The 17,563-nt window shown below is 36.4% G+C and overlaps 1 protein-coding gene across 2 annotated transcripts in view; it reads right to left on the bottom strand.

Moving 5' to 3' along the window:
• Window positions 1-17,563, bottom strand: part of LOC145684629 (uncharacterized) — a 252,013-nt gene that overhangs the window by 70,225 nt on the left and 164,225 nt on the right. For both annotated transcript variants that reach the window (XM_081757020.1, XM_081757019.1), the window contains exons 2-3: window positions 5,469-5,531; window positions 3,158-3,220 (exon numbers count right to left, since the gene is read on the bottom strand). In XM_081757020.1, the coding sequence (XP_081613146.1) occupies window positions 3,158-3,220; window positions 5,469-5,531 (126 nt within the window). The remainder of the gene's footprint in view (window positions 1-3,157; window positions 3,221-5,468; window positions 5,532-17,563) is intronic.

The raw sequence follows: 17,563 nt of genomic DNA, 5'->3' as shown, positions 1-17,563 counted from the left end.
TTAACATGATATCTCAATAATGTTACTCAACAGAAATAAACCTCGTGCTGCAAAGACGCATAATGGACGAAGGAAAGAAGCATAATACAGATTGTGAAAGTATACATATTTTGCTTTCATTTTGACCGAACACAACTATTCTTTTTCAGAACATTGCTTATGTAGGTTTAACAGTTCTTTCGTCCTCACCTTTACGTTTATTTTTGCAGAATTGTTGTATATATGAGCTTGATTTAATTTTGTATAAGGTTTGAAGTGAGGTCCAGTAGTGTCAATCTTGATACATATTTATTTCTGCACGTGAGAAAATGATTCATCTGGTTGGCGTCATGTATAATGTTTGATGTGAAGGTTAGTATAATGTTCAGTGTGTAAGTTACTTAAATGATGGTGTGTGTTCTTTTGCCATCTGAGGGTGTTTGGATATTGCCACCACTTTATTGGCATTCTTTTAAAAATATTGCAGAAACCATAGCCTACTACTATGTTTACTATTAATAGTAAGTATGGTATGGTTTTCCCTATATATATTTAAAAGAATGCCAATAAAGTGATGGCAATATCCAAACACCCTCAGATGGCAAAAGAATACACACCATCATTTATGTAACTTACACATTGAACATTATACTAACCTACAGATCAAACATTCTACATGTCGCCAAGCAAATGAATCATTTTCTCACGTGCAGAAATAAATTTGTATCAACCTTTACTGAGAAGCTTGCAATAAACGAGACATATTAAGCATGTGCTAAACTTGAAGTGAACAGCTTGAAATAAGCTTGAGGTGACAAGCCTGTAGCAAGCATTATGTACCAAGTTTGAAATAGACTTGAGGTAACAAGCCTGTAGCAAGCATTATGTCCCAAGTTTGAAATAGACTTGAGATAACAAGCCTGGAGCAAGCATTACGTACCAAGTTTGAAATAAACTTGAGGTAACCAGCCTATAGCATGCTTTATGTAACAAGTTTGCAATAAGCTTGAACTGACAAGCTTGAAACAATCTTGCAGTACAAGCCTACAATATGCTTGTCGCCTGTCAACTTCGTCGCTTGAATCAGCCTTGATATACGCTTACAAACTTGTCGTAACAAGCTTGGGACAAGCTTATATCCTTGTCACGACAAGCTTATATCATGCTTGTGGCAAGCTGTTTCTGCTATCTGGGATGGAACTGTGGGACGCTCCGTTCGTTGCGCCATCTCTTGTCCACCCGCACGAATTAATTCCTAGACCAAATATATTAGAAATGAAAGAGGGAAGATATGTTAAAACCACTTTCTAAAATATGGTATGAGTTACATTACACACTGATAGCTGTCATGATGGAAAACTTTCATACATGAGCAGGAATGTACGCAGGATTTCTTCCAAGGGGACAAAAGACCGACAGACACGGAAAATCGCGAATACGAACACCTTAATGGACATAATATTACATGTAATTCGATTGTTATTGAAGCACAATTTATAACTTTATTAACTACAATAAAGGTAGGAAGTGATGTGTAAGCCAATCTAAGTGTATGGCTATACGAAGATGCGTTTCCGATGCGTTACCCCCTGCAGCGAACGCGCCCTAGGTGACTACTCAGTAATTTTACTTTCGCCAGAGTTATATATCATACTGTGAGCCAGTCAGGGTTTCCAGACCTTACTGCCACACCGTTATTCTGATTCATGCGAATCTCGAGAAATAACCCTATTGTGCTACATAGATTTTTCGGTGATTAGCTAATTTTTCGTAATTTTCTTGTATTTTTGTGAATTTTCTTTTGTTATACACGCACATACTTTATAATAGCAGAGCTCCAATACTCTACACAAAACATCTTCCTAGCAGCTGTTTCTTGTTAAAATCCCCTTGGCTGGCAACACATCTTCCCTTTTTTCCCTTCCTTTAGACATCTTTCACTGATTCCGAAACAGCAGACGATTTTGTTCCGAAAACGCACCAAATATGATCGAGCCGACGTTTTCTACGCGTTTTTATTGCTTTCGCGTTTAGAGCGCATTGTGATCAGCCGTCCACATTTAAATACATGGTCAGCGTATTCCAAGCGTACGCATGAGCTAGAAAAAACGTGTTGCGAACGCATAGAATAGCCGTGCACTAATATGCTTTGACATGGACTTCCAATTTTGAAAATCCAGTATAAGTACCGGTACTTGCCCTTTTTTGCCTCCAGCTGCGGTCGCCCATTAATATTAGTACTTATTTTCTCCAAGGTTATTCGAGTGGAAAAGACCAAACTTAGCGTATGCCAGTGATCGTAATGTAGATAGTTTTGAAGTAAAATAATTGCCCTAGTAGTAAGAAATGTTTCGGCCAGTTGGAGCGTGCTTGGCTTTTGGCTTCCTACACTTGCACTTGAAACGCATGCTTTCATACAATCTATCTTTTGTATGTAGAGCGTTTGTAGAGCGTCATTGGCCGTTGATTGGCTATTGACTTGATGACTTGTAAACAAACTTGAATGGAACACTGAATACAAGGTTGCCCGAATGTAACTTCGTTACTGGAATCCAGCTTGCGGCATGCTTGGACGTTTTCCAATCAAGCTGGATGCAAGCTTAGTCGACTTGCAATTCAAGGTTACAGCAAGCGGTTTGCAAGTTGTCTCTGGTACTAGGGTGCTATCGTTCATGCTTTTGGGGAATGGTGTCTGAAAATATGTCCCATCTGTTAAAGAGAAAGCATTAGCATTTCCTGATCAATCTATTCCGAACCGATTTAACTTACACTGACTAAAGTTTGTACGTTGATTGTAATAATAGGTAGGGGTATTCAAAGCAAAATGCTTATGACCAATATAAGCATCATGTATCTTCAAATCATCATTCAAGATTAACCCTTACTTTATAGGCCGTTTCTCACCACACTATGTCGCCTCCAAGATAGATAGATTAAAAGAGCATGCTACCAGCCAGGGATTAACATACAGTTTCCTTCTTTATCATACTTATTTTCGAATTTTGTCATTGTCTTTTCATATGACAGAACCTTCCAAAAACAGATCTGTATTAAAATTATTACTTTAAAACGTGGAAAACTGAACTTTGTGCATTGTTCGTCTGAGATTTACAAATATCATTTTATGAGAAAACAATTTTTTTCCTAATAAAAATTATCATAATAAATGTATTCTTACCTTCTTTTGCTTTTCCATCAGATTCTGTTTCAAATTTGAGAAATAATTCTTCCTTCTTCCAACCTGGTAAAAGATTATTGAAAGAAAGTAGGTTAGTTAAACTGCATTTGAAGTGCGTAGCTAACTAAATAATTTTTAAAAAGTAGAGGAAAATACAATGAATTTGAACTATTATATAACTATACCGGTTGATCGGTTTAGATATACGTATATGTCACCAATGTGGCAACACCACTTTCTCTGTATAGTTACGCTAGAAAGGTGGAAGCGATATAGTTATCAGAGAGCGGTGTCTGAGCTTGCAGGTCTCAGAGTGCCGTGTTGGTGGTGGTGATAGTCAAAAGCCAATGAAAATGAACCGTTCTTGGGAAGAGTACATCACGGTTCATTTTCCGCGCACATTTTTTGTCAATGAATAGTAAAACAGCGTCGGGAAAGTGTTTAACCATCGAAGTGACCGCAGGTGAAGATACCGCAGCTAGGCAAACATAAATGAGGTCAATGCATAAACACTTACCAACACAAAGGCCCCATTGACGGTTTTGCTTGCGAAAGTGTCTCCTAAAGTACTTCGTAGTAGTTGTCAACTGGCAGGCTCCCGAACATGTCTAGGTACTAAATCTGGCACAGTCCACTCTCAATCACGTCATTTGTCGCCATCTTGGCCAGCAATCCGTTCATAAAGGGCCGGATTGGCAACCTCCTCCTGTATGACTGTTGTTTCGAGTTGATTGTAAAGCTGAATCACATTGGCTGCTGAAAGAGCTCCAGCGCGTGAGGTATCGTTCATGAACAGGATGGAATCGGATGAAGAAAGCTCGTATCGCAGCTACTTGCAACCAGGAACTTGTGTTATGTCGGGACTGGAAGCAGTTTAAAACATCGATGGTTATGCTACCAGAAACATAAACATCGGTGTGCTTACAATGGCTGTGAATCATCTAACGAGGTAAAAGAGATGACTGTGTAGGCTGAAAATGAGTGTTCTGCAAGCAGATAACATGTGCTGAGCGGTCACGGACCAGCTTTTTAGCCATTAATGTTCCATTGTGGAGGAAACGTATCTGAAAAGATTAATATTTAAGACAAATCTTGCCTCGTAAGCTAAGCACCGTCCAGGCATTTCGCTGTCCAGCTCGACTATATCAGATTTCAGTGAAATTGGAGCTTCCGAACTGATGGAGATTTCAGTTTATTCTAAGAAAGGATAGGATCATTAAGACGTCAGGAATGTATTGCGAGTGGCGATACGGTGGCGTTAGCTTCACACCACCATTACGAACACAAGGTGTTTTGCAAGATTCAATACATAACATAATAACTGAGGTTTTCGATTCAGGGCTTTTACAGCAAGCGTGTTGAGTGAAAACGTCAGATGTCTGGGTAGCAAGAAATTTCCGATAAATATTGACAACGGAAGGAAGGTTAGAATGCTCTATTTTAGATGACATTTATCAATCTGTAACAAAATCAACAGTACAATTGAACCAGGAATCGTGAATGAACACCCAATTACGTCTTTGGTTTGTGGAATTATGTGCCAGAGACATATTGTTAAAAATAAGTCCCGTGGCTATTCACCAACAGCATGTTCTGGTTAGCTCCTTAGAATTACGTGTAAGTGGACCTTTGGAAAACGTGCAATTGTAGACGAGTTAGGGATACAACACGTATTGTTGATTAAGAGCTACGTGCAGGATAAGAGGAAAAAGTTGAAGTCATGAGTGCCGCGTAAGTTGACCCCGACCAATAAAATCACCATATCGAGGAGTGCGGCGGAATAACCGGTAACGTTTCCTGCATCGTACTGACACTTCTGATTTTAAAAAAATGGAATGTACTACGACAGTTGTAAACGATTAGAACAATAGTTGGATCGCGATAGTGTCCAGGATGACTTGCAAAACCACCCTTCCACCAGCGAAAGGTGTTGTTGTTGCTGGTGTGGTGGTCTGTGGCCGGGATGATATAACATGCCTTTATTCGTCAAGGCGCGAAAGCATCATTGGTAATTGCGGACGTTACAATGCTGAACCTCACGAAAAACAGGACAAATTTGTCCACAAATATCCAAGAATTGCCAAGAAAACCTGTATACTCATGTTGCATCTAAATGTATGTCCAAATATCACCCAAAGGACAATCCTGACTCTTCATGAATTGTAGTATAAAATCCTTCGTTACTCACGGTCTCCTCCAACGGCAACCACCCCTTCTGGCACCGCGATGGCCTTTTATATAAATACTAAGCCGCTTGGGTAGACGTTTCGATGCATAGTACAAGATAAAAAGTAATATTAGAATTACTTACCGCATCGAGTAGAGTTTCAAGTTCTTTTTCTGTTGTTCGTCTCACCCGGAACAATCTCGACCTCTGTAACGAAGAACAAAAAGTAATGTTTGGAGAGCTCAAAAGAAAGTGATCATGAGTACAGTTATGATGTGTGTGAAGAAAATTTTTATAAAACATGAAGTGAATAATGCTAACGTATAAAAAGAATGAAACATTCATACGGATTTTTCGTGGGTCAATTTAAGAGGTCTGTATTTTTTGAAAAATGAAATTAAGAAATATTTTCCAGGCAGATTATTGTAGGAAATGTATCAGTGTCGCTATCTGCAACTATTACTGTAGTGGTTACACAAATTGTATTGCCTAAAAATGCCTAAAATATTATTCAAAGAGGGGCAAAATGTTATCGGAATGGGGCAATGCTGAACAGCGGGGCAATTCTGAACAATAATAATGTATTCATAGCTAATTTACTTGCCCAATTTTGTGTCTGATAATGGCGCATAACAAAACAATTTACGTAGAAAATGGTATTGATTGATATTTTTTATGATGAACATGAAAATCGTAATGCATTAAAGTTGGACAGTGGTTATTGGTTAAATACTTAGGAAAGAAATCAGTGGAGAATTTTGTTAGCCAAGTAATTCAAGTAGTTGATTCTTTTTATGATGTCAGAATTGTTCGCAAAAATATGATTAGTACTATGTTTTACTGGCCAGAACGAGAGAAGGTGAATACTGTTTCCGCTGATGATGTGGTCCTGCTGTTGCCTCAGCCTGTGCTAGACAGAAGGCACACTATTATGTCTTTTTCCTTCTCATTTGAGGGTCTGAATGTACAGTAAATAAATGTGCATACAGAAAATAGATGCTCATACACTAAATAGATTATTTTTGATAGGTAGCTCAACGTTTTTGTGGCAAATCTGTATATTTTGTTTCAATTATGCTTCTGTTAAGCATTGGTACTTTTTACAAGCACTGGTATGCTGCTTCTTTCACTTACTGTGTGAACTGCCTATTATATATATATATATATATATATATATATATATATATATATATATAAGGTGTTTCAAAACAACACCGACAACGTTTGGGAGGTAATTCCTGATACCAAGATAAGACGAAAAGTATAGACCAACCTGGGTGAACAAATGCTTCCTTTCGGAGTTACAGGCCGCCGAAAACATGAAAAAAATAAACTTTAAAGCTCCAAAACTATAGGACCTATCGTAGTCGGGTCAAGGCTTCACTTAAGAACTAGTATCTGCTCTATCCAAAAATACATGTTTCAGAATACTGCGGGAGTTTCATAACAATTTGTATAGAGGTAGTTGGTAAGTGCTTCAAATTATATGCCCATAGCCAAACACCCTCTACAGAAATCGTTGCGTGAGTAACTTAGGGTTCTGAAACATGGATTTTTGTATAGGGCACATATTAGTTCTTAAGTGAAGTCTTGATCTGACTATAATTGATCCCGTAGTTTTGGAGCTATGCACCTTTGAAGTTCATTTTTTCATGTTTTCGGTAGCCTATAACTCCAAAAGGAAGCATTTGTGCACCCAAATTGGTCAATACTTTTCGTCTCATTTTGGTGTCATGAATCACTTCCCAAACGTTGTCGGTATTGTTTTGAAACACCCTATATATATATATATATATATATATATATATATATATATATATATATATATATATATATATATATATATATATATATATGCTACAGGTATTGTACATAACGGCTCAACAGCAAAAGTACATTACATTAATATGTGTACTGCATTCACAGAAGCAAAATAGTTGTATTTGATTTTATTTCTTTTTCACTGTTTAAAGTTTTTTTTTTTGAATGTATAATTTTTGTCAGATTTTATTTTTTGGAGAATTGTCATGCTCTTTGGTACAATAAGTTCTCATGCTGAAAGTATTTTGGTTCAGTTACACTATTTTGTTACCCAATTCGCCTAATAAAAGTTCTATCTTGCACAATTTCCATTTTTCATGTGACCCAGGGATAAAATTGAGGGGGAACACAGGGGGACGCCGTCCCCCTCCTCCAAAAAGTATGTACGGAGTCCTCCCAGTTCCTAAAAAATACAATGGGCAAAGATAGGCAGGGGGACGGCGTGACGTCATGCCCCTACGTACCGTCCCCCACTGTCCCTCTACCTTTTTGGATCCACTTTTACAACTGATGCGACCTATATGTAAAAGGAAAAAAATTGTCAGAAGTATGTCATGTTACATACAGAATAAGCTAAAAGAGTACTTTCTGCTGTGTCAGTATTGCCCCACTAACAGACACCTACGTCAAGATAATGGCAATTTAACTGATTATGCTAATTATTACTATTTCTGTAATATGTTACCACTAATTAATCCCATTTTGTATTAATGTGAAGATCTAGGAAGGATGTACATAAAATAATTTTCTTTGCAATCCCAGCTGTAACCATTTTGAAATTACGTAACTTTTTACTGAAAAGTGTATGAGCATTGCCCCGTTTGACAGTAACATTATTGAACTCTTTCGCCCGCTCTTTGAAGTTTGGTGTTTTGTATTTGTATTTATTTATTTACTCCATTTGAAACCAAGATACATTTGGTGTTTGGAGGGTTCACACATTCCTCTTTCTTGTTTCTGATACACTTTAAAAAGGAAACATGTTACACTATTTACTACACATTATTGCAAAGATAATCTTGTACGCTGCAATATACTTTATGCACCAGGAATCTCTTGAGTTTCTTTTTAAAAACATTTATATTTTCTTCATTTTTTATTTCTCTGGGCAGCTTATTGTAAATTTGTACTCCCATATGGCTTGGGCCTTCCTGTACTAATGTTAGTTTTGTAAAATATTGTATTCTTTCATTTTCCTGTCTGGTATTATAAACGTAACTTATTTGGGTTCCATCTTTCAATTTTGCTGCATAGATTGCAGTTTCGTATACATACAAAGATGGTAGGGTAAGGATGTAGTACTGTTTAAATTTATCTTTCATGATGTTCTCATGTGTAGACCAAGTATTACCCATATTGTGTGCTTCTGTTTCATGAAAACTGCTTTGCTGCTTGAAGATTTGCCCCGGAAAATGATGCTGTAATTTAGTATAGGGTGTATAAGCCCGTAGTATACTTGGAACAAAGCTTTAGTGTTAATGTTTCTTTTAGTATCCTGAGTGCATGAAGTCTGAAATTTAATTTTACTATTATTTCTTTTACATGGGTTTCCCAAGTAAGATTTTCATTTATATTTAGTCCTAAAATTTTAATTTCATGGGAGAAATCTAGTTTTAGATCAGTCAATTTATTTTTGGTTTCTTTTATTTTTGTTTTGTTTTGTGTGAAATAGTAGGTATTTTGTTTTTGTGTTGTTTATGCATAAGCAGTTACTTTCGAACCATTTTTTGGCTTGTTCTAATACTCTATATGTGTTGTTTCTTAGCTCACTTATGGTTTTACCTTCCACAATTACGCTAGTGTCATCTGCATATAAAATTACTTCAAAATTCTTCAATATTCCAGGGAAATAACACTGTTTTTGTTTTTTAGCACGTGGTGAAAGTACTATTCATCGCAAGTCGCAGCTTTTTATACAGACAGGAATATTTGATATTTCTAGTAAAAACGAACAAAGTGATATTGATGTTCCCTTAGTGGTTGCGGAGGAATATTTCTTTTTAATGATTAGCTTAAAAATATCATCTTACCCCACATATTGGGGCAAGGTTATATGGGCAACTTGATACAATATTAATGCTTTACACTAAAATACAATTGCTGAGCAACGCAACGTTTTATTATAAAACAATAAACTTATAAATGTGACAGTTTCGGATACTAACATATCCTTCTTCAGGCAGATTTTAGATAGTGTCTGAAGGATATGTTAGTATCCGAAACTGTCACATTTATAAGTTTATTGTTTTATAATAAAACGTTGCTTTGCTCAGCAATTGTATGTTAGTGTAATTTATTGAATAAAGCAAACTTAAATGAATCAGTTAAATATTAATGCTTCCTTTACATATAAATAATATATAATTTTGTCATCTAAAAGTACAAATAAACCTATATCGAACATTTTAAATTTATATTAGTGGTAAACACAAATGTTATACTGAGAGATCTCAACGATGCAGATAAAAAATACTAGGTCAGTACTGTATTTGTAATTTGAAAATAAATACCTGAAAAGGATTAGTCCACTCATAGTCTATATTCAGATTATTCTTCTAATCTTGTAACTTTAAAATAAAACTGTCATTACATACTCTTCGTTGGCTAATAATTTTGATGAAAAGCGAATTAACTAATTCTGAAGTAATATACAATGTAAATGATAACAATAAAACTAAAATAAAAATTAAATGGAAGGTGAAACTTGAGGTGTGCCGAATTAATATTTCTAATCATTCACCACTTATAGATATCATTCATCACTACAGATAAAAGGACTAACGCCTTTATAATTTGTTCAGTTCTTATGAAACCACTGTTTGCAGTCACAACACTCAATCCAATGAGTGGACGGCAGATCGACATATTTTTCTGAACATATTGGACAGTAATATCCACGTTTGGGTGCTGATGTCTTCTTGATACTTTTCCACAGAATGCGTTTCCCCTTCTTATCCTTTGATGCAGTTCTTTCTCTATCATTTTTACTAGCTATTAAAATCGCGTACAGGGTTATATGCCCTCAAGGAGAAAAGCATAAGTTTCCGAACTTTAGATACGCTCTTCTGAATATAATTTACAGAGTGTCAATGTATTTCTTCCCTTTACCCTTCATATAAATAATAATGGGGCAAGATGATACATGTACCATTCCCCCCCACGTCTTTCTGTATTAACTTACCCCGAAGTACACTTGCAAATATTTTTCGTTATTTTCAAAAACACTGCTTTTAGCTATGGTGCCATGAGTCATATATGTCTTTGTTCCCAACACAACACTCACCGGTTCTCGTTGTAATGCTTAGAATTTTCTCATATATAAACTAATTTATGAAATACTTTAGTATTCATCAACTGGAATTTATAGTCACACTACCATTTTTCTTTTATATTAGTTAAACACATTTGTTTGTAAAGCAAATTCGCCAGCATTCGTGCTGTTCCTCCGCCTTGATATCTTCTTTCTTAACTTCTACGATTGCTTACTGCTTACAAACATAGCCACTAGAGGGAAAATACCATCTTATCCCCTTTCCGTATAAATACTTTTCAGATTTATATATTTTGTTTTACGCAGTTAGAACTTTCAGAAGGAAAAATAAGGAACATAATTATTAAGACAAACCACAGAAAAGAGTTTTCAAAGTAATGCTGATATCTAATATGTGGCTCAAGTTTGTAAATAAAGCCAAGTACTTTGTTACTATACAAACAAGCAGATGATGAATATCAGCATTACCGATAGATAGGACACGTGACTAAAGAGGAACCACCACCCACAAAGAGGATAAAGAAGTCGCCGCAGAACCTCAATCGGCATCAATCTACTCTGGGACTGATCATTTTTACCTGCTTCCTCCTGGTTTTACTGGGCCTCGAGAACTACCATAACACAATCTTCTGGCTGTGACTGGGTCTTGAGATTACACTTCTCTCTTGGTTGCGACTGGGCCCTGGGAGACATCCATCCTTTCCTCTTGGCTGCGACTGGGCGCTGGGAACATCTTTCTTTTGGCTGCAGCTGGACCCTGAGAATTCCTTTCTCTCTTTCTCTCTCGGCTGGGACTGGGTCTTTAGAGGCACCATATACCCACCACTTGGCTACGACCGGGCACTGAAATTCACCCTAACCAGTTCCTTGGCTGCGACTGAGTCCTGGGATATCTTATTCATCAACAACCGAATTTAAGGGACACTATTGGTTTACGATCCACAGTCAGTTGTATTATATTTGTGCACAACTAGATTTTGATAAAAGGTTGTGGGATAAAAGTCCAAATCCCGTATAATAATTGCTCTACCTACTGCCTTAGCAGGGTATCTTTACACGGTAGAAACTTAAGACTCAATCCAAATCAATTGGATTGGACCGAGGATCTTATAAATAGAGGATCTGCCCTTACAATAAAATCTTGAAGCCATACGTCACAGTTTCGCCACCCCTACTCTGCCCACTCCGCCCAATAGGATCGCAATGTTTTGAGCCAACAAACATGGCGGAAACGAAAGTAGCCAATCAGACGATGTAGGAAACGAAAGTAGCCAATCAGACGTGCCGATGATCGGTTGTTTTTTGGCTTCATTATTTAATAGGATGAAGATATATATGGGGCAGATCCTCTATTTTATAAGATCCTTGGATTGGACACTCATTTACAAGATGTTTTTTAATAACCAAAACCTATTAGATACGTGCCATAGACTTTTGCTTTGTTTTCTTCTTCTTAAAAGTTTAACTTAAACTGTCTGGCAGGACTTTATGCCACCGACTAGATTTAGAAAGCCCACTTATAAATACAATACCGAAAATATGATTGAACACGGTCCCAGACTACCATTCAATATCCCACATTTAACAAAATGCTCCGGACGAATAACCGAGAATCCTGATTGTTGTTTTTTTTTTTAATGTTATTTGATCATTTTGGCACTACTTCAGTCGTCGACTATGGAGGAAAAGAAGAAGTTACTTTCTCTGTACTTAGAGGATGTTGCAGTACTGGACTTAGTTCTTCCATTAAAAAATCAAAATCAATTGGATAGTCTTACATATGAACAGTTAGAAAGCAAATTAATAACACTAAGTAGTTCCAAATTGCCGACTTACGTGGAAGAATTCGAAATATATCGAATACAGTAGAGTGCAAATGAACCCATGACGCATACTTTTTTAAAAAGGAAATTACCCGCAATAAGACAGGTAATGCCGCAAGCAAGGCAGAAACAAAAGAACCATTATCTATCTTTAGGCCTAAAGAAAAACCTACAATTATAATAAAAACATAATACTATAATTTTTTAAAAGATTTTTTAAAAAGGAATTAGCCATTTTCTTTTCAACAATTTAGATTCGAAAAAAATGAAGTATACTTCTTACGGGAAAGAGCAAGAGTCTCCTTCCTTGGGAATAAAATGTTTTAAGGGTTTGTGAAAGTTCGAGTTATATTTCAAAAATCTGACTGTTCGAGGTGCTATTACTGCTGTATTTTGTTCAATATATCCAACAATATGACACACTTTTATTCTATCATATTTAATGATTTTTGTTCTTATATTTAATAGTTTAATGTAATATTAAGTAAAGATTTTTCTAGCACACACAGCTTCCTTCTTACTTGTATATTTACATTAAAAAAAAAATGTGACTCAATGCCCTCTTTGTTCAAAATTGCCGGGACATTCCTCCTGGTGTCTCGGTGTTAATGCTGCCACTAGTACACATAATTGTTTTGGACCAAAAAAAAAAAAAAAAACAGTTTGTCTTGCTCGACAAACGAATAAGACGATTTAATGTAAGTTGAATCTGAAGTAATACCTCAAAGATATTTGAGGCGGTAATAAATAAGTAGATCAACAACATAGAGCAGAGCAGACACAGGAGCTGGATCGGCGACAGAACACTGTTGAACACAACTTGGGAGACAGTTTTTCTGTAGAAATTGGTCTAGCGCCCACAAGCACCTCGAAATAACATTCCCCCAGGAACTTCAACAATCTCACCATATGGCTCCGAAGACACTAGTGATGTAGCTGTTTAAAGGTATTCAATCGCATCTGGCCTGAGAAGACTTCCCATCTCAATTGTGCAAAGCTCTGGTTCTTGTAATCTTAAAGAACAGAGAAGGGCAACAACAGACACGACCTACAGACCCATTGCTCTTACGAACTGCGTCTGTAAGCTTTTCGAACTAGTGGTGAATAGGCGTCTCGTTTGTTATTTAGAATCAAACTCTGTTGAGCAAGTTAGTGTGGCTTTTCCGTCTTCCGATCGACGACAGACAGTTTTGCTAACCTCGAAAGCCAGATTCAAGAATCTTTCTTCCATTGCCAGCCACTTCTTGATTTTGGCTTCCTCTGACAGAGGAACAGGGTCATAGAGCCAATTATGATCTTGGAGCGAGCTTCGACAAACAACCAGTTTGTAAAAAAAAAAAAAAAAAAAAAAAAAATCTGATGTTGGCAAGACTGCAAAATAATAGCACCAACCATTTTTCACATTCCTTGATTAATTATAGTCGTAGTACTATCTTTCTTTAGAAACTGTTAACATGTTGCAGTCAATAAATAATTCCATATATAATACTGCAGTAAATACAAAAAGTTACACAATTCTGTAGGTGATGTTAGGTGACGTTAGGGTACATACTAGGGATGGCCAATTCCGGAATTTTTACTTTCCGGAATCCGGAAAAAAATCGGAAAATTCCGGAATTCGGAAAAATTCCGGATTTCGGAAAAAATCCGGAATTCAGAAAAATTCCGGAATTCGGAAAAATTCCGGATTTCGGAAAAATTCCGGAATTCGGAAAAATTATTTTTTCTTTTTGTAATTCTAAGAATTTTGTTCAAATGCAAACGAACAAATCTCCTTTTTGTAATCCTAAGAATGTATGATGCAAGTTAAGCTGAAACTTACATCCTAAACTATACACTACTCAATCTTCCCATGGTTAATGAGATGTAGTCCTAAAGTACGATGTACTCCTAATATTTAATTTTTGTTTTACTGTGATATTGTCCAGAGGTAAGACATATATCACACTGAGATAAACAACTTGACATAATGAAGATGTTATCATACGTAGTTTTCCAGAAAATCGTGAGAAACGATTTTTTATGAAGTTAAAATATGCGTCGCTTGTTGCCAGTGTGATGCAATTGATAACTTTTATGCTGGAATAGTCTTATTATTATTATTATTATTATTATTATTATTATTATTATTATTATTATTATTATTATTAATCGTTTATGTACTGTAGAAGAAAAATATGAACCGTTAAGTAGTAGATTTTATCTGTTGTTTTTTGATATCTTCTAACAGTAATAACAAACTGCTTGTAAATACGCAATGATTATCAAGGACAATGGCATATTAATGTAAGGACTACTCTGCAGACTAGCAATAAACAATAAACAATAACAGATAAACAATAGTCCCCCCCAAAAAAAGTAACTAACTTGGGCACGTCAGAATGTTCGCGAGAATATAGGGACGCATTGAGACTAGCAAAAAACGTGGTGTTATTATTACTCAAAGGGCCGTACGATGGAGGCATTAACGTTAATGTTAATGGCACCAATGAGCACTTACTTCCTCTAACGGTTAACCTCATTTTTGAGATGATTCTTAGAAGTGGGCGTGTTGGAATGCAGTTGGAGTACTAACGATTTGCGTCACTATCGAACACTAACGTAGCACTAGCGACGTTTAAAGTCGAAATTGGAGTCTGACATAAGTGGCTTGTCAACTTCACGGACATTATATTTTCCTTGAATGCGAGAATTTTGCGCCCGGGAAATTTGCGCCCTACCACAAATATAGGAAAAAATGCGCTCGCAATATATTTGCACTGGGATGTTTGCGCCCTACCCCAAAAAGAGGGGAAAATGCGCCGGCTATATATTTGCACTGGGATGTTAGCGCCCTACAATTCAACTTATTATTGTATTGTGTAAAGTAACTTCCACTCGCACTTGAACTAGGCTTGCCTCTCATCGTCTCAGTGAGTTACTCCATCCGTTATAATATTCCGAACAAATGAAAAAAAATACAATTTTAGTTCACTAAAGGGCAATCCATACAAATACAATTTTTCATTATACTACAAAATTTACAATAAACGTATAAATTACTGATATATAATTATTTATTAATATAATCAAAGAGTATAATTTAATCTACAAAAGGCTGTTTGGCTCTACCCAGATATCTCTGTTCACAATCCTTGCGAGTTGTTTGGCTTTTCAGGTCACAAAATATAGAAAAGAAAATGTAAAGTGAATGTAAAATCAGTTCAGTAATATTATCAAGAAAACTATGTACAGTGTGTTTACTTGCTGGAATTACACTTCAAACACACAATTGCGTTCAGTCGTTCTTTCAGGAAAAATGTTCCGGGGGGCACATTTAGTATTCCGGAGGGGGGTCACTGCTGGAACTATTCTATTTATTATTATATTATAGACGTATTATTTTGGTCTCCTCCGAGGGGGCACTCTGAGAGCTCTGGGGAGGCCAGTGTTCCCCCAAAATCATCTCTGGAAGAAGCAGTGATTGCGTTGATCCGTTGTGTTCTTTTGGCTTATATTGAAGTTTATTCTCCCCTTATATAGCCACAATGAAAATAAATCACAAATGGCATGGTTGTGGGGGGAGGATTGTTTATGCTGTAATGTCAGCCCCTCCGAGCAAATGCGTAAGCTCCAATAGGTTCTTTTATTTCGCAGGGCTCAAAATTCCCGGTGGAGGTACATCGCAGGCGCAATTTTCCCTGTTCTTGAGGTAGGGCGCAAATTTCCCAGACGCAAAATTCTCGACACCGTTCGAATGACCTCGGAAGACGATATCTTTTTCAATACTTTTTAAATATTCTTTTACTCGAGATTTCTTCATAGCTTCTTATTAAAATACTTACTGATATATATCCTCATTTATTTGTCCTAACCAATCAATATGGGTATGTTGTCAGTAAAATATTTAGATTGATCGAGCCTCTGGTGTGTAACCACAGTATTTCATATCATGCCCCCATTAGAAATCTTGGCTAAACGAACCAATATATGTTGCCAATAAAATAGTTTAGAATGATTGAGCCCCTGGTAAATAACCACAGTATTTCGTGACAGACCCCCCCCCCTTCCTATTACCATATTCTAGCTACGTGCCTGACTCAGCTAATTCTCTACATTCTCTACCAAGCACACATTTTCTAAAGCGGAAAATGCTCTCTAAATACCTAAGATCATTATTTTCAGCAGATGCACAAACTGGGTAACATTCTATCTACATGAATGCTATATATGTCGATTACTGGAAACCGCTTCTCGCTATCTATTACCATATTTACTATATAATGATTAACGTTAAAACCGGAAATGGTTGATTTGTACCGCTTCCGGTTTGAATATTACATTCATCAGGGAACTCGATTCTTAACTATTGACTCTGTACATCATGGCCAAAATTGATTGGTAATCCATCAAATAGTTCTTGAGACTGTTTGTTTCACTGACGTTCAGAATGAATATATGGCTATAGAGTTTTGATAAACTAAATTCGTTAATGAGTGATGATGGAACAAATATAAGAAAGGGAACCAAGAGTACCACCGGGAAAATTTTCGAACACAAAATTAGCCATCGAAAACCCACATGTCCTGGGTTAGAATACCATAGATGAAAACTCTTCCACTGAGTCATCAATCACCCGCTTATTAGTTTTGTTAATTATTATATTAATATAAATTAATGAATGCCTGCTTATGTTAATTATTGAACAATTACATTGTATACTTCGTAAAGTCAAAAATTATAAATTTGTATTTACTGTACATACAGTGAGCACAGAAAGTGTTCGTACACCTATGCTATTGAAATGAGAATGCCTGCAAAAAAGAAACAGAAAATTTAAGAAGTGTAATAAAACACACAATATGAATAATGAAAACTAAGCTTTATGAATATATCAATAAAGAACCACAAAGACAAGTTTAATGGTCAGAAAGTAAATAAATTCCGTAGAAAATGTATAGAGTAGACGCAAAAAGTGATCGTACACCTGATGTACGAATACGAAACAAAGATACCACAACTGGGGTTCACTAGTATTCACCTGAGTATACACCTCTGTATAGCATGACGAGTAACAGAATGAGTTTAGTTGTGAATAGGAGTGAAAAAACTGCACGGTGGGCTGTCGAAATGGGAAGCAACCGAACAGAAACAAATGAGGAGACAAGAAAAGTAATTATTAAAGTGCATAAGAAGGGTAAGTCTTTGAGAAAGATAGCAAACCTCAGGGGCAGATCCAGAGGGGGGCGATCGGGGCCATCGCCCCCTTCCCCACAAGAGGAACCTTTCTTATTTTATATATAAATAAACCCATCCATAACAAGTTTGGAGCTCTTAAAAGTAGC

The sequence above is a fragment of the Thermobia domestica genome, chromosome 5 (assembly GCF_964235325.1).
Source record: "Thermobia domestica chromosome 5, izTheDome1.hap1.1, whole genome shotgun sequence".
Classification (NCBI taxonomy): domain Eukaryota; kingdom Metazoa; phylum Arthropoda; class Insecta; order Zygentoma; family Lepismatidae; genus Thermobia; species Thermobia domestica.
This window is presented reverse-complemented; position numbering and strand designations above follow the sequence as displayed.